Below are 19101 nucleotides of genomic sequence, written 5' to 3'. Positions count from 1 at the left end.
AAAGATAAATACTAAAACATTTAAGCAGATAGTCTTCATGAACAGTATAAAGCAGCATGTCAGATTAGCAGTATGAACTTGAGTCAACGTTTGTTTTTAAAAATCTTATTCAGGTTGTAATTTATAGCTCCAATTATGAACCATTTTCCACCAACATGGAGAATGTTAACTTATTTAGTTAGCACCAGTTTTGCCTGGACGTTTTAAATTGTGGGTTCAAGCTCCACTCAAGGAGCTGAACATAATCTAGGCTGACATTCCATGCCAAACTGAGGCCATGTCCTATTACTAAGTGTCATAATTCAGATCTGGTTAACTAAGCACTAAACATATTGAGCTCTATGCAGATGATAGGATGAAAGTTCATAACACATTATTATTGTTTGGTTCTGGTGGTCTAAAGTGGAGGAAAAGAAATTTTAATTTCCTTGCAAATCTGACTTTTGTTTTTAAAAAGATATTCATTTCACTGGGGTAGTGTTCTGGAAATCGAGCACTGCTATTCCTGGAATTGTCATTAAAATAGGAAGATTTTATAAAGTACATAAACTTCCCGAACTTACCTGCCTTTTTAGACCAGGATTCTCAGAAAGAACAGACCAGGTTTCTGTATTCAATGAAGTTTGCTGTTTATTACAAATAAATAAATTACAGCTACAGATAAACAGTTATAAACTGCTAACATCTAACTACAGGAGTCATTGATTTGTACAGCTTGGAAACAGAATCTTCGGTCCAATTCATCCATTCAAACCAGATCTCAGAGACAAATCTGGTCTCATTCAACTGCAGAGGCCCATATCACTCAAAACCCTTCCTATTCATGTACCCATCCAGATGCCTTTTAAATGTTGTTATTGTACCAGCCTCCAACACTTCCTCTGGCAGCTCATTCCAGACACATGCCACCCTCTGAACAGACCCTTTGGTCAAACTCTATGCCGACCAAGTTTCCCAACCTAAACTAGGCCCACTTGGCCAATATCCCTCTAAACCTTTCCTATTCATCTACCTATCCAACATGTAATTGTACCTGTACCTACTAATTCTTCCGGCAGTTCATTCCACATATGAACCTGCGTGTGGAAACATTGTCCCTCAGGTGTCTATTAAATCTTGCCCCTTTCATCTTAAACCTATGCCCCCTAGCTTTATACTCCCCCACCCTGGGAAAAGAGCTTGGCTATTCACTTTATCTATGCCCCTCATGATTTTATAAATCCCTGTATGATCACCCCTCAACCTCCTATGCTCTAGTGAAAGAAGTCCCAGCCTATTGAGCCTCTCTCCATAACTCAAGCCATCCAGCCCCGTCAACATCTTGGTAATTCACTTTTTCTTTCTGCAACGGTGGTGGAGGAGAGTGGTTGCGGGGAGCTGTTGAGTGGCGGATCCAGATCATTCCACATGGCCATGGCAGCTAAGCTGGATGGATTGAGGTCAGTTCAATTTTTTTTAAAAAAGTGTTTCTGCAGCAACTGGAAACAGCAGCAGAGTGCATGATGCCTCAATCCTCAGGAGTTAACTTAGATGGTCTGTCTGTGCTACGAAGTTGAGAATGGGGCCCCAGCCCTCAAGAATTGGGATAAAATCCTTGCTGTGGCAATGGTTGCAATATTGGTGGAGACGTTCTGGATCCGGTCAGCAGCAGTCGGGGCTACAGTGTGTTTCCTCCTTGGTGTTATGGCCTCTGGGACAGCTTTGGTAGCTTTGGAGTATGGCGTGTCCCGCTACCACTCATGAAACAAAGAAGCCATGTTGGAACAAAATTTTGCAAAAGTTATTTCTTTTTTATAATTTAGAGTTGTACAGTATGGAAACAGACCCTTCGGTACAACCCGTCCAGATATCCCAACCCAATCTACTCCCACCTGCCAGCACCCAGCCCATATCCCTCCAAACCCATCCAAATGCCTCTTAAATGTTGCAATTGTACCAGCCTCCACCACTTCCTGTGGCAGCTCAGTCGATACATGCAGCACCCTCTGTGTGAAAACATTGCCCTGTAGGTCTCTTATATCTTTTCCCCCTCACCCTAAACCTATGCCCTCTTAAAATAGTGTTGCATTAATCATGGCGACTTATACACATTTTATTGTATTTTCAGAAATATATGTAACAATAAATTACTGTTGACAGAGGAATCTTGATTATCCAGCATTCGATTAACCGCATTCCAGATGATCCGAGCAAGATCGCAGTCCCAATGCGTGGCTAACTATGTTATCCAGCATTGATTAATCAAATGAAATATTCTCCGCCCATGTCCTTTGGATATATCTGAACCCTCTCCAATAATATCCTTCCTATAGCAGGGCGACTAAAACTCTACAGCGGACTCCAAAAGTGGCTCACCAGTCTCCTATACAACTCCAAATGATGCCCCAACTACTGTACACAATGGTCTGCGCAAACGTACTAAACATTGAAAGTTGTGTCACAGGTAGACAAAGAACCATGTTCCTGAACTCCTAGGTCTCTCTGTATGACAACAACACCCATTAACTGCCCCACCATTAACTATACAAGTCTTGTCTTTGTTTGTTTTATGAAAATACAATACCGCATTTATGAAAATTAAACTCCAGATGCCACTCCTCAGAACATTGCAAAGAGATCTTTATCAATTAGGCCAATGTTAGATAACATTCTTTACTGTCGACTTTAGCACCAATTTTGGTGCTATCCACACCTCCCGGATTCTCACTTAAGAGCAACTGGTGAGGAAAAAAACACTGCCTCTCTTACTTCAGTCTAGGTTTTATTTACTGCAGAGAAAATACAGCAACTTTTCTGGATATCCAAAGGCTTCTGTTTATACCATTCACACCAACAAGTTATTTAACTACCTGGGAGCCAATCAGGCTTTGATTTTTTTTTAAAAAACTGAGCCCATACTGTAAGCACTCAAATGCACAATTTTCCATATGGCACAGATGTCATTCCATGTAATGAGGAAGAAAGGAGTGCTCTCACCAATTGGGACCATAAAAATACTGTAGCATTTTTCCTTCCAGTAGAGAACTGTTGCAGGATCCTGAACATCATAATTATTTCAACCTCTGTCACTTCCAAAATAAATTAAGTGGGCATTCATTTATTGGTACAAATGATGCCCCACTTAACAGAATTAGAAAGCCTGTAAAAATTCCTAATATTTTAAATAAATTGATTTCAAGGGTTTTGAAGATAGTGACATTTTAAAATGGCATATACTTTCATAATTGTAAGTATTTATATATTATCAAGAATTCAAAACTCTCGATAATTATACAGATCAATTAATACATATATATGCTGCACACATTAAATATTCATTAAGAATGTGGCCCTTGGGGCATGACATTATCCAGAATATTCAAGTAGAGTAACAGTTAGCAGCTCAATTCTCAGTGAAAAGAATGCACTTTTTTCAAATGGTTGAAGAACCTCCATGCACATATCAACAATGTCTGGTATTCCCAAGGAAAGATTGGAAAACAATAGAAACTTATAATATAGCACCTTTAACCAAGTATGCCCTTTCTGTATGCACCAGTAGCATAAGAATGATAAAGGTTATATGATCGCAGATTTCAGCAAATGAGGGCAGAGGAGGAGAAGGACAAAGGGGACATGATAAAATAAAAACAAAAAGTTCCAAAGGTATCAAGTGTCAAATATAAAAGCAGAATACATGTGGTTGTTCCACCACTTATTTGTTTTACCATTATGCAGGCCATAAATTAATCCACAGGCATTTCAATCCACCTCCACCACCAAACATTCCCTGTAACAACATTTACAACACACGGTAGCAGGCAAATTCTAAATCACTCAGTAAAAATGACTGACAGGGCCAACTGATATGTACAAAGTCACACCCTTACGTGAAAATTTTGAAAGGAGCTGTCCCTCCAATCATAGGGAATCAGTCTGCAGGATTGCCAGGGTAGTGATGGTGGGGTGGGTGGGTAGTGGGGTGGCAGAACAAAAAGTCTGGCAAGGTTATCCAATCTGAAGGAAGTTGCCGGGGTAAGGGTACACCGACTAGAAAAGCTGCAAGTAGCAGTCAGTTTGCCAAGACAGACCAGAAGCAAAAAGGATGCAAAAAGCCCATGATTACAAAGTAGAGGCACTGGGGCTGTTTGAAGCTAGTGACGAAAGGGGAGCCTGTCAACACAGGAATACCCAACTAACTCGAAACCAGGAAAACATCAAATCATATGTTATGAATTTCTTGCAAATTCGTGTGATTTTTGAGCTGTAATTGTACACAACTTTTTCGAAATTGAATCCTTCATCTACCCCAAGAATTCATTGAAGGGAAGAACAGTGAATACAATATTTGTAGTTAGATTAAACATTGAATTTTAGCATATAAACACATATTTTAGCATATAAATGCAAGCCCAACATTTACTGCCCATTCCTAATTACCCAGAGGACAGTCAAGAGTCAACCACATTGCAGTGGGTCTGGAGTCACGTGTAGGCCAGACCAGGTAAGGATGACAGTTTCCTTCCTTTAAAAGACACTAGTAAGCCAGAAAGGTTTTTCCTGACAAGTGAGAATGTATTCATGTCATCATTAGACTCTTAATTCCAGATTTTCTCCTATACACTGAATTTAAATTTTACCATCTGCTGCGCTAGGTTTGAACACAGGTACCCAGAACATCACTTGGGTCTCTGGATTAACAGCCGAGCAGTAATACCACTTAGCTGTCACCTTCCCTGCTAGGTGTGAGTGAGAGAGAACAAGCGAATAACATAATGTGCATTGTTCCATCTTGTACACAAGACTCAATTTTGTAATTAGTATGGAGACAGAAGAAATCTGTCAGACAACCTCGGTCCAGGTCAGGTCATCAGACTAGATCCTCAAACCTCCTTCATGGTTTGTACAAACTGGAGTCAAAAATTTTCACTTGCTCTTAGTGTAGCTCTATCCTACCAGTGGATAAATCTGTCTGTCTTAATTGCTTTGATCCTTTCCCTGAAATGTAGGCAAGCACTTTATGAGTGGTGGCTATGGATCTCTAACAGAGACAGAAAGTCTCAATTGCTAAACTAATGGAAGTTAATGCAATGTAAAAGGTGAAGGTCATGGAAGCTCAATGATATAATAGCTTGGAGATGACAAAATACTGACAAGGCAACTATATCATGCAGAGAGGGATATCAAACGTTGGCCATTTTCCTTCTGAGCTCTATAACTGCGATGTGACGATTCCCAAAGCTTTCGCAGAATCACATGTACTGTACAAGAATACAATTATCACTACTAATTTTGTAAGTGAAACACTAAGCTCCTAAAGGTCTCGTTCTTATATGAAATGGATTCCATGGCACTATTCAAAGAATAGCTTCATTCTGTTTCTAAGCCAATATTTATCATCGAACCAACATCACTAAAGCAGCTTGGCTATTGATCAATTTACATCACCTTGCTTCTCTTCCCTAATTTATAACAAGTACCCGGCAAAAGTGATTTATGATACCACGCTCACAAAGGGCAGTGTGTACAATTATTCTTTCCTGAAATTAAAAGAAGGAGTAGGAAATTTGTAACTGAAGGCCAAACTGATGACAGTCATGAGTAATATCACAGTTAAAGTTTTGTCAGTGAAAAAGTCTGATTTGGTCTCTTTAACAAGACATATAATTAGTGTGTTGTTTTCAAACTATTGAATTCTGCCTATAGCAATCTTTTGGAATCATGCCATGCTCTGAATTGCAGTTTAGACTGTTGAATGATATTTTGGGATGGACTTCTATTTTACCTCACATATATAAAAAAAATCAGGTTCTATGGAGTATGCCACCAATAATAACGTAAAGGCAACAGTTAAAGCCTCATATTCTGCACGTAATGTTAGCAGGAACTATCAAATTACATTTTAAGTAGTCATTAACTCTAAATTTTAGGGTATCCAAAAATCTCCAGGAATGATCAAAATTCAGTCCAGGACTGTGCTTTCCCTTATAATCCCCCGCAATAATACTTATGGTTGGTGTCCAACAATCTCAACTGGAAAACTTTGCTATCCATGGATCTGGTAACAAACAGGATCAGTTTGATACCTCTACAATAGAATATTTTTACATTCCCCAGTACCCATATCAAATGGCTAACTGGGTGGCGCATGAAAAGCTGATAACATGAAACCTGCATCATGGAAGCTATAATTAATTTCTGTTATAAAACTGTAGAGGAGAAACAAAGGTTTAGTGGAAATGAACAAGAATGTTGTCTTTTTTCTTCTTATGAGCAATCTTTGATTGTTTTATTTTAGGAATGGTGCCAGGCTCAATTTATAGCTTTTACACGGTGTAATTCAGACCATACCTGGCAAGCTAATGGGTAAATCCACTCATGCTCTGGGAGCCATATAACCCAGGAAAGTCTCATCTTCAATTCTTCAACTGTGCTGAGCATGCCTTTTGTCCAGGCACACCAAGAAAAGTAAGTGTGGATTTTGAACTGGGTTTATTTATGACAACATCCACTTACGTGCATACATGCTAAAGTGCACAGATTAAAATGGATAACCTTGATGAATATCGAATTGATATTCCTTGTGGAGCTGAGTCTCAGAACAGATAAAGTCATGACACACCAGACAATAGTAGTGATAGTGAAAACGGTCTTGTTTACAAATATAAACTTTCTCCTTGACTGGCTTGTGCTGAAAATGTTAAGAGTATTGATCCTGTAGTACTTTGTTCCAAGTGTTGCATAACAGTGTCATAGATGCCAGAAGATCACTTTTTTTTAAATAAAATGTTCCTGGTACATGGGTTATGTAAATAAAATGTTTATTATTCAGCCCTAACTCTCCTAAGGCAAAAGTGGAAAATCGAGGTCAGAAACTGGAGAGGTGACATGCCTCTTTGCTGAATGATATTAGCTTTCTGTTTTTAATTTCAGGTGGGCGGCACAGTGGTTAGCACTGCTGCCTCACAGCGCCAGAGACCCGGGTTCAATTCCCACTTCAGGCAACAGTCGGGGGGAATGTGCAAACTCCACACAGTGTCTACGTGGGTTTCCTCCCACGGTCCAAAAATGTGCAGGTTAGGTGAATTGGCCATGCTAAATTGCCTGTAGTGTTAGGTGAAGGGGTAAATGTAATGGGTCTGGGTGCATTGCTCTTCGGAGGGTTGATGTGGACTTGTTGGGCCGAAGGACCTGTTTCTACACTAAGTAGTCTAATATTTTATAGTATTCCACAGTATTTTACTTTTGTTTTGTACACCAATTTTCTCTAATTACAATCTAGCAGCTTCCATAGTCACTTTTCTCCTCCCAGATCTCACATTATTAGACTTGTCAAATACAGTTGGCTTCAAATCTTGACCTTTAGATTGTTTCAAAACTACTTGCTCACCATATCCCACAGCAAAAAGATTATTTAGCAAGATTTAGATTAGATTACTTAGTGTGGAAACAGGCCCTTCGGCCTAACAAGTCCACACCGACCCTCTGAAGAGCAATCCACCCAGACTCATACCCCTACATTTACCCATTTACCTAACACCATGGGCAATTTTGCATGGCCAATTCACCTAACTTGCACATTTTTGGACTGTGGAGGAAACCAGAGCACCCGGAGAAAACCCACGCAGATGCCAGGAGAATGTGAAAACTCCACTCAGACAATTGCCTGAGGCGGGAATTGAACACGGATCCCTGACGCTGTGAGGCAGCAGTGCTAACCACTGTGCCACCTTGCCAATGAAAATGTGCCAAAATTAGACTTAAATAGACTGACCTTGTTGGAGAATGTTTTGTTTCCCCTCCCCCACATTGCCATATGAACATGGCTGACAGCAGAAATATAGAGGGGTCTCAGTTTGAGAACTCACATAGCCATCCGAATACAGTTAAAGAATTGTCTTCAAGTACTTTAGCAGACTGTTCAGGTATTTTGAGAAGACCATTAACATAATGTTTTTGTTATATTTGCATTTTTTTGCATGAACATTTTCATGAACATTCAGAACAAGTAGATCCACAGCAGCTTTAGTCCTTTTAAGCCAATTATTCGAAACTCCACCCTGCCAATTTTGTTTGTGTTGTGTTTAACTGTTGTTAAATTAACCTATTTTTCTAATCAATCTGTTGAGAGATGTTATTAAAAGTCCAGTGCAAAGTCACTGGACAACATTTTAAAAACATGTTGGTTTTCCCCTTTTGCCCAGGCACTCCAAGATGTGTGTGCTCAGCAGAGTTGAAAAATTAAAAATGAGACTTTCCTAGGCTATATGGCTCCCAAAACATGGGTGGGTTTACCCATTAGTTTTCCAGGTAAACTCTGAACTACACCACATAAATTGAGCCTGGCACCATTCTGAAAAAAATTGCTCATAAAGGGAAAACAAAACAAACAACGTTCCTGTTCATTTCCCACAAAACCTTTAATTTATGTTATAAAACTGTCGAGAAGACACTATCATAACATGCAATATGCATAAGAGCATGTTGCATGTAATAACTTTACCACTTAGCAATACAATCTATAATTAGTGTATCATGATGAACAAATTAGTCACAGAAACAGGATAGGTGCAACGCAAAACAAAAAGGTATTTTACCTTCAAAAATAAATTAACACCTTCAAGGAAGCAGCAGAGAAACTTGACGTGGTACAATAATTTAATTAAGCTTACTGTTCCCAAGAGGGCTCATCGCCCAATACAAAGACCTAAAAAGACCAGGTTCCAAATAGTAAAATGTTGCACTTCATTGCAGGTGTGTGCTAGGGATTATCAAGTAGTGGGCAAGCATATGCAAACATAGCAGAGTTTCCAATTTCAACCACATTGGTGCAAAGTATAAAAATCAGGGGGAAGAATGTCATAATGAGATTAGAGGATTTAGAGCAGATCGTCCATTAGTTCTTTAAGCAGTAGCTTGTGTGGTATGAAAAATGAATATACAGGAGAACAAAATAAATTGAGGGTTTTATGATAATGTTCTCATAAATGCACAGTTATTAATTTAACGTCTGAGAGCTTTTTTTTTCCTTAAGCATACGTACTAAGCAATATGGGCTAAAGGCAGGTGTATCTGGAGTTAGACCACAGATCAGCTATGATCGCATTGCATGGTGTAACAGGTTTAAAGGGACTGGATGGTCTATTCCTGTCCTTAATGTTCAAGTTACTGGAAAAGGGGGCAGAGAATAAAAGTCCCACTTAAACTCCCCAGCTGCATCACTGACAGTTCAACAACCAGATTCCTGAAGACTCATGCCCGAAACGTCGATTCTCCTGCTCTTTGGATGCTGCCTGACCTGCTGCGCTTTTCCAGCAACACATTTTCAGCTCTGATCTCCAGCATCTACAGTCCTCACTTTCTCCTCGTTCAACAACCAATAAAAGAATAATCCACAAATCTGACAGCAAACCTAACAAGTACTTTGAACAAGGAGAATATTTCTCTATCAGAAATATTCAAATTCTACTTCCAACCATGCACGCAAATAATATGCTGTTTCTTATTAAATTAAATCTTTCAAGTTGCCAGTCAATGAAACTCTCACTGCTTGCATCCTGTAAGATATCTTCATCTCTACTGATCTGAAATGATAAAATATCTGATCTCAAAAATTAGATCAAGCAAAAGCAACTGAAACACAGTAGGAATTAAATATGAACTGACTCATTTTAATATCCAGTATTAGACTGCTGCAATTAAGTGTTTCATACACAATGTAATTTTTAATTGCTAATCATTGCATCAGTTAACACAAATTCGTGCATAAATCACGCAAACATGAGATTTTCACTCAAACTGGAGCACCGTCACTCAAGATCGTATATGCAAATTAAATCAGGTATATCCAAGCCACAGACCCCTTGATCTGCCAACAGTTACTTTGCAATCAAGGCTATTTAGTCCATTCTGCATTTATTTCTCCTGTTGATTTAAAATTTATGAGACTGCAGATCCAGAAAAGGTTGACTTTAGCAGAACAACCTCAATCTCAATGGTGGGTGAAAGAACACAATAAAAACTCTATCAACAAATGAAGATACATAAAAATTAATGTGAGCTTAGATTTCTATGTCTCCCAAAGCTCAACAGTGTGCAAGCACAGGTCAAAAGAAAGAAGTTGATGCAGTCCTGGTGGCAGGTGAGACAAAGTAAATCCAATAAAATGCTAATGGAGACAATTGCATTAAAAGTTTATTGTGCTAGCTAGCATGTTAAAGTGTTTACCAGAAGTCAAACTAAAGTTTTCTGCATTATCAAACAACTCTAGTGCAGCGAACGATAGTTCAAAACCAGCAACCCGGGTGACCACAGTACCTGGGAGAAAAGTTTGATTGACATGAAATTCCTCTGCTGAGTTTGGATTGATACAGAATGCTCAGTTTCAGTCTTAAGATGCTTACATCATTATCTAATCATAATCTTGTGACAACCAATGGCTTAATCATGTACTTTCAGAATTTCAACACAAAACATCCTGAGATGATACAAATTCATCACCAAGTCCACTGACCTTACTGCTTTGCACATATCCAAATCCTGAAGCAAGAGATGAGATTATACTGTAGCCTGTCAAATAATAGCACCATGTGCTATCACAAGCTCATGGAACATGAACTACAAATGCCAAAAGTTATAACTATGGTCTAGCTTTAAGCAACTTCAAACAGAAATCATTGAGTGAAAATGTTGTTATTAAGAGAATGAACTGAACACCACCACTGGTCAACATAGTAATCAACAGATACTGTGTACCACACAGAAACAGCTCTAACACTAGAATCCAGATATTTTTTACAATTAACCTCAAATTTTATAACAGACATTTGAATCAGGTGGGATGTGAACCTGGGCCACCTACGTCAGTGGTATGAACACCAGCTAGATAGGCTCCAAAGTGATCTTTTAGCACTTTCTATGAAGGGCTTATGCTCGAAACGTCGAATTCTCTATTCCTGAGATGCTGCCTGGCCTGCTGTGCTTTGACCAGCAACACATTTGCAGCTGTGATCTCCAGCATCTGCAGACCTCATTTTTATCCAAAGTGATCTTGCTTCTTTTCTTCACAGAATTGATTACAAACCAATCAAGAGGGAAAAAAAAATTCCAACTCACTATCTGTGCTGATCTTGATTTAAGATCTTTTGGAGACGGGGGAATAGAGAACTCAGACCTTAATATTCATCTCATGAGCACATCACAGCAGCACAGAAAATGCTGGACTGCAACTCATTTTTAAGATGAGATGTAAAATGAGGATGGAATAGATTCCACTTTTGTATTCTATGGCACTGAATGACAGAGGATCAGACGAAACGGAGTCGAGGAACCACAAAGGTAAAAAGAAGAACCATAATGGGAGTTATGTACAGACCTCCTAACAGTGGTCAGGACCAGGGGTGCTTCATCTACCAGGAAACAGACATGTCAGAAAGCAAGGTCACGGTGATCAATATGCACGTGGACTGGGTGAATATGTTGCCTGTGGATCCAAAGAAAGGGATTCCTGGAATGCTTACATGATGGCTTTTTTGGAACAGCTTGTGATGGAACCCACAAGGGCGCAGGCTATTCTGGACTTAGTGCTATGGAATGAGCTAGAGTTTATAAAATATTTTAAAGTAAGGGAACACTTAGGAGGCAGCGATCATAATATGGTAGAGTTCAGGCTGCAGTTTGAAAGAGAGAAGACAAAATCGATGGAATGGCCTTATAGTTAAATAAAGGTAATTACAGGGGCACGAGAGGGGAACTGACAAAAATCGACTGGAAACAGAGCCTAACGGGAAGACAGTAGAGCAACAATGGCAGGTATTTCCGGATGTAACTGAGGACACAGTACAGAGGTTCATTCCAAAGAACAAGAAAGACCATCGGTGGGGGTGGGGGTGGGTGCGCGAGGCGGGGGCATGGCTGAGAAGGGAATTCAGGAAATGTATCAAAGAAAGAGACAGCACCTATAAAAGTGGCCAAGAGCACTGGGAAATCAGAAGATTGAGAAGGCTACAAAAACAAACAGAACAACAAAGAGAGAAATAGGGAGAGGAGAAGATCAAGAATGAAGGTAGGCTAGCCAGTAATATCAGAAGTGATAGTAAAAGTTTCTTTCAACACATAAGAAACAAACAAGAGGCAGAAGTAGACATTGGGCTGTTCCAAATTGATGCAGGAAGGCTAGTGCTGGGAGATAAAGAAATAGCTGAAAAACTTAATAAGCACTTTGTCTCAGTCTTCACAGTGAAAGACAGGAGTAACATCCCAACAATTAAGGAGGGTCAGGAGCAGAGTTGAGTATGGTAGCCATTACAAAAGAGGAGGAAGTGCTAGAAAAACTAAAAAAGGTCAAAAAATTTGATAAATCCCCTGGCCCCAATGGGCTACATCCTGGAGTTCTGAGGGAGGTGGCTGAGGAAATAGAAGAGGCGTCAGTTGTGATCTTTCAAAAGTCACTGGAGTCAGGGAAAGTCCCAGATGTAACCCCCTTGTTCAAGAAAGGATCAAGACAAAAGATGGAAAAGTATAGGCCGATTAGCCTAACCTCGGTTGTTGGTAAAATTTTAGAGTCAAGGATGAGATCGTCAAGGATGAGATCGTCAAGGATGAGATCGTCAAGGATGAGATCGTCAAGGATGAGATCGTCAAGGATGAGATCGTCAAGGATGAGATCGTCAAGGATGAGATCGTCAAGGATGAGATCGTTAAATTCTTGGAGGTGTAGGGTCAGATTAGAACAAGTCAGCATGGCTTTAGTAAAGGGAGGTCATGCCTGACAAACCTGTTAGAATTCTTTGAACAGGTAACAAGTAAGTTAGACCAGGGAAACCCAGTGGATATTATCCATCTAGACTTCCAAAAGGTCTCTGAAAAGGTGCCTCACAAGAGGACTGCTGAGTAAGGTGAGGGCCCATGGGGTTGGAGGTGAGCATGGATTGAGGATTGGCTGTCTGACAGAAGAAGGCAGAGAGTTGGGATAAAAAAGTTCTTTTTCAGAATGGCAGCCAGTGGTGTCCCGCAGGGTTCACTGATGGGGCTGCAGCTGTTCACTTTACATATTAATGATCTGAATGAAGGAACTGGAAGCATTCTGGTGAAGTTTGCCAATGATACAAAGTTAGGTGGACAGGCAGGGAGCCTGCAGAAAGATGTAGACAGTTTAGGAGAGTGGTCGAGGAAGTGGCTGATGAAATTCAACGTGAGCAAATGTGAGTTCCTGCGCTTTGTAAAAAAGAATACAGGTATTGACTATTTTCTAAAAGGTGAGAAAATTCATAAAGCCAAGTTACAAAGGAATCTAGGGGTGCTGGTCCAGGATTCTCTAAAAGTTAATTTACAGGTTGCATCCATGATTAAAAAAGCAAATGTAATGTTGTAACTTCTCTCAAGAGGGTTGGAATGTAAAAGAAGCGATGTCCTTCTGAGACTTTATAAAGCTCTAGTTAAGCCCCCGTTTAGAATACTGTGTCCAATTTTGGGCCCCACACCTCAGGAAGGAAATACTGGCACTGAAGTGTGTCCAGTGGAGATTCGTACAGATGATCCCTGGAATGGTAGGCCTAACATACGGTGAACAGCTGAGGATTCTGGGATTATAATCATTTGAGTTTAGAAAGTTATGGGGAGATCTAATAGAAACTTACAAGATAATGCATGGCTTAGAAAGGGTGGACATTGGGAAGTTGTTTCTGTTAGGCAAGGAGACTAGGACCATGGGCACAGCCTTAGAATTAGAGAGGGTCAAATTAGAACAAAAATGAGGAGACATTTCTTCAGCCAGAGTGTGGTGGGCCTGTGGAATTCATTGCCATGGAGCGCAATGGAAGCCGGGACTTCATTGTCTTCAAGGCAGAGACTGATAAATTCTTTATTTCGACAGGAATTAAGGGCTACGGGGAGAGTGTGGGTAAGTGGAGTTGAAATGCCCATCAGCCATGATTAAATGGCAGAGTGGATTCGATAGGCTGAATGGCCTTACTTCCACTCCTGTCTTCTGGTCTATTATATTTAACGCTTAGCTCACGCTTCTACATCAGATTAACTGGTCAATCACAAACTGCAGAAGTCTGCTGTGTACAAATCATCTGCCAAATTCCTCTGCAACACTTCAAAAGTACATAACTGGCCGAGAAGTATTTTGGGCTATCTTGAGGTCGTGAAAATTGCTGCATAGGTTTAAATTCTCCCTTTTTATTTTACCTTTTCAAACCGAGACATGGTTTGTCCCTAAAGGGACTCGAGAACTCAAAAACAGGACAGTCATTGGCCAATATCACAGTCAAAAAGTATGCAGAATTGGTACTTCCAGTTTGTTTGCAAACTGTCCAATTCTTTCTGCATCAGATGCAGAAAGTCTTTGGAATCATATTACAGTGAGAAGCCTTTACAAAAGTGCTTTGTCATAAAATCATCCAAAATAGTAGTGGATGTTGTCAACTCTTAGGTGATACCTTTGGACATACCATTATTTTCACTGATACGAATTTAAATTCTTGAGGGACACCACAAATACCACACCAATTGCAACAAATTAAAATGCACATCATTCTGTGACATACATAACTGTAACCATCAGCTTTTTAATTAATTCATATAATGTGGGCATCACTGGCTCGAACAGTGATTTATTGTCCATCCCTAATTGCTAGTAGGCAGTTAACAGCTAACCACATTGCTATAGGTCTGACATCACATGCAGCTGAAAATGTGTTGCTGAAAAAGCACAGCAGGTCAGGCAGCATCCAAGGAACAGGAGAATCGACGTTTCGGGCATGAGCTCTTCTTCAGGACATCACATGCAGGCCAGACCAGGTAGGGATGGCAGATTTCCTTTCTGAAAGGATATTAATGAACCAGATGGGGTTTTCCTAACAATTGGCAATCATTAAACTTTGATTTCCAGATTGTTATTGGATTCAAATTCCAAAATCTTCCACGGTAAGATTCAAACACAGGTCCGAAGAACATACCTCAGTTTTTGGATTAATAGTTAGCAACAATATCACTCGGCCATCACCTACTACACTTCTGATACTTTTTTAGATTAGATTAAATTACTTAGATTAGATTACTCACAGTGTGGAAACAGGCCATTCGGCCCAATAAGTCCACACCGACCCCTCCGAAGAGCAACCCACCCAGACCTATTCCCCTTCGTTTACCCCTTCACCTAACACTAGCGGCAATTTAGCATGGACAATTCACCTAACCTGCACATCTTTGAACTGTGGGAGGAAACCGGGGGGGGGGGAACACGGGGGGAGAATGTGCAAACTCCACACAGACAGTTGCCTGAGGCGGGAATTGAACCGGGTCTCTGGCTGCTAACCACTGTGCCACCCCAATTTCTTACGCTATTGCCCAGCAAGGTGGAGAAAAATGTCAAGGTTCCTAGATGATATTCAGAGATTCATAATGAAGGTAGAGGACTGTTTTGCTTCCAAATTTGGAATCGTGATAGCATTTATCAGTTATGCTCAGCCAGAGAATGGTCACTTGAGTGAGTCTCCAAAGTACATTTGGAATCCATGAAACAATGCCAGAGGATGAATTAACACTATCCGAAGAAGGAAGACAAATGGACAGAGGATGCAAAAAGGCTTGAAACGTTTTGCAAACAATACACATCTCAAGGGCTGGAGTGCAATGTCAAGCATTTTTTTTGATAACGCTCCTCTTCAGGAGCTTAGCATTTCAAGTTGGTGTGGCTGCATAATCACCTTGGCAAGCAGCATTATTTCATTTCTAACTTTTCTTTTAAAAATTATTTGGATTTTCTTACAATCAGCTTAGCCTCTGATTGAGGGGAGTAAGAACACCATTGTCTCTGAGATTTAAATTAAAATGGACAAAGAAGTTTCAAAAAGGACATTGCAGGAAATCTCTGATCACAGCACAAAGCAGCCCTGTTCAGCAGAGGAACAGCGTGTCTATCCCACTGAAAAGAAAAGTTGCTAAATATCCTGAAGAAATCCTTCACGTTAAAAATTAAACAGAAAAAACAAACAAACAAACATTTAACTGGAACTACATCAAAGCTGACTACATCTGCAACAAAAAAAAAGCCCTGAAAGCAAAATTAGTGAAACTGCATTGTAAAGTTGTTTCAACTTCCATAATTTGAACTAGAGTAGGAAAAGGGATCTTAATATAGTCAAATCAAATTGCAAAACAGTAGCCCCTGAGCTCTACAAGCAATTGAATCACACCGACAGGTGATCCTTAGCGCTTAGTCAAGAACACCTTACTTGTGTTTTATTTATGAAGTGACTCAGCTTGACCTTGATTTCCTCTTCACCGCCCAAAATAATTTTTTTTTTAAAAAAAACGAAAACCCTATTCCCATTCGGGGGAGTGACGGGGAAAGAGGAAGACAGGGGGGGCAAAGATCGAAAGATTTTTAGTACAAGTGACCCACCTGCACCAAAGTTTATTTGGGACAGACAGAATAAGAGGGGGGGGGGGGACCCCACTCCAGCTGATGCCTTTTTTTTCCCCAAAAATTATGCAAAAAAAATGCCAAGAGTCAGCTGTGCAACACGAACACATCTTGTTTTTGTTTTGAAACCATCAAAAGACAAATAAAATATCTAAGAAGGATACAGGAAAAAAAGAGATTTAATACTTTAATTATACACACCCTTAATTTGGGAGGGAGCAAGGAAGCTCTAACATCACAAGTTTGAAATCCCACCCACCATCGATATTATCAAATCAGTGCCAGTTTAACAATATAATTTAATATCTGAACATTTTAACGATGGTTAATATTTGGTGGATTTTACCTCTTCTGTTGAGGGGGCGAATCCTCACGGCCACCTTCACATTGGACTCGGACATGTTGCTGACAGGAGAAAGCTTCAAGCACCAGCTCGGAAATCAAAAAGGAACTTTTTATTCCCTCCCTCAGTTTTATAAAAGAGCTGGGGACGTGGTTCAGGAAGATTTTTTGTGGAAAAAAAAACGTCGACAGAGCCGGTGACAACTCTCCAGCGCGACACACTCTCCTCAAAATTTAAAAATAAAACTTCTTATCAAATCAGTTTATTTTTTTCCCCCCCTCCCCTCTTCACTCTCTTTCTCTCCCTCGTGTGTTTCACCTGTTCCCCTGCCTGAATTTGAAACGGTGATTCTTCGCCATGACAGCGGTAAACCCGAGCCGGCGACCGGAGGGAGGGAAGGGCGATGGGAGGGAGGGAAGACTTCGGAATGTTTCGGCACTTTCCGGAAAGAGCGTCGGTGAGTGGGCGGGGCGGCTCGGACAATTCCGGAGAACGACCGGGACAGTTCGACGGGCCGGAAAGTTCCGGAGAGCGGCGCCAAGGATCGGCAACTTCCGGAGAGCGGCGCCAAGGATCGGCAACTTCCGGAGAGCGGCGCCAAGGATCGGCAACTTCCGGAGTGCGGATCCAAGGATCGGCTACTTCCGCTAAGCGCGCGAAGCATCGGTAATTTTCGGCAATGGACGAACGGCGGACTTACGTTTATATAGCGCCGAGACTCAACATCTTAAAGTAGACCACGTGAAACAGTTTGGTTTTTTTTCATGAACTAAAATATGGATTGAGAGGTGATGCCAGAAGACTACTAAGTAGTATTAATTTCATTTCTATAATTCACACAAATGATCATGATCACATGAACTATACAACGACAATTGCATAGATCAAATATTTTCTACTTGTTATATTTTTGGAAGGGAGACGCAGGTTGGAAGGATTTGTTCAGGGCTTCAGTGGGAGTTGGGGTGGGAGAGATGATCAGGTCCCCAGGCTTAAGTTTTTAGGTCACATGCTTTGTTTGATACAACTAACACTCTCACCCAGTTATTAATGAGGTCACATTGGAAAACAGTTTGAGAAACATTGGATCAGTTTTAAAATCGACTTCCCTCAAAGGAGGGGGAGAGAAAAACTTATGGGTTTGGATTTGTACTCATTGGAGTTTAGGAGAATAAGAGGACACTATATTGAAACATATAAGAGAAGCCCTCTATGAGCACAATGGTAATGTCCCTGCCCTTGGACTGGGATGCAAGTTCCAACAGTGTGTAATACTATTTCTGAAAAAGTTGATTAGAAAAAAAAGTTAAATTTAACAAAAAGAAAACAAAACATAAGATTCTTACAGGGCTTGACTTCATAGATGCAAAGAGATTGCCTCATCTGGAGGAAGAGTCGATAACAAGGCAACATAATGTTTTTTTTCTCAGAATAGTGAATCTGTGGAATTCTTTACCACAGAGGCTGGGTTGTAAAGTATATTTGAGACTGAGGTAGTCAAGGTTTATGGAGATAAAGTAGAAAGGTAGGGTTAAGGATTATCAAGTCAGCCATGATCCCAATGAATGCCGTTGAACTCAACAGGCCAATGGCCTACATCTTATTTGTCTTAGCTCAGTGCAGCACAGTGGCTTAGTGGTTAGCACTGCTGCCTCACAGCACCAGGGACCCAGATTCGTTTCCTGCCTTGGGTGACTGACTGTGTGGAGTTTGCATGTTCTCCCTGCGTCTGCATGGGTTTCCTCTGGGTGCTCGGGTTTCCTCTGGGTGCTCAGGTTTCCTCCCACAATCCAAAGATGTGCAGGTTAGGCAAATTGATCGTGCTAAGTTGCTCATACTCGGGGTGAATAAGGGGAATGGATCTGGGTGAGTTACTCTTCAGAGGGTTGGTATGGACTTGTTGGTCTGAAGGGCCTGTTTTCCTACTGTAGGATATCTAATCTAATCTTAAGGACATATCAACAGGACAAAAAAATCATGTTCTACATTGATATAATTAGAATTAATACAATGCATCTCTATTGCAAGAGTGCTGATTCAAAAAGGAAAGAAAGATGGACTAACACAAAGAGTAGTGATACTCAAATGTTTGCAACTACATTTCTGCTAAAAACTAAAGAACAACAGGCACTAGGGAAAGGATGCTACCATTAAGGCAGAAAGACATTCTGTCTATTACACAAATTTTAAAAATCACTCAACACCAGGTTATAGTCATAGAGTCATAGAGATGTACAGCATGGAAACAGACTCTTCAGTCCAACCCATCCGTGCCGACCAGATATTCTAAATGAATCCAGTCCCACCTGCCAGCACCCGGCCCATATCCCTCCAAAGCCTTCCTATT

General features: G+C 40.5%; 1 protein-coding gene across 4 annotated transcripts in view; it reads right to left on the bottom strand.

Moving 5' to 3' along the window:
• The window catches only part of LOC132819649 (kinesin-like protein KIF13B), a 176139-nt gene extending 159139 nt beyond the window's left edge, over nucleotides 1–17000 (bottom strand). For all 4 annotated transcript variants that reach the window (XM_060831252.1, XM_060831253.1, XM_060831254.1 and 1 more), the window contains exon 1: nucleotides 16758–17000. In XM_060831252.1, coding sequence (XP_060687235.1) covers nucleotides 16758–16812 — 55 coding nt within the window. In that variant the 5' untranslated portion in view covers nucleotides 16813–17000. The remainder of the gene's footprint in view (nucleotides 1–16757) is intronic.
• Nucleotides 17001–19101: the final 2101 nt, after the last annotated feature.

The sequence above is a fragment of the Hemiscyllium ocellatum genome, chromosome 10 (genome assembly GCF_020745735.1).
Source record: "Hemiscyllium ocellatum isolate sHemOce1 chromosome 10, sHemOce1.pat.X.cur, whole genome shotgun sequence".
NCBI classification, from domain to species: Eukaryota; Metazoa; Chordata; class Chondrichthyes; order Orectolobiformes; family Hemiscylliidae; genus Hemiscyllium; species Hemiscyllium ocellatum.
This window is presented reverse-complemented; position numbering and strand designations above follow the sequence as displayed.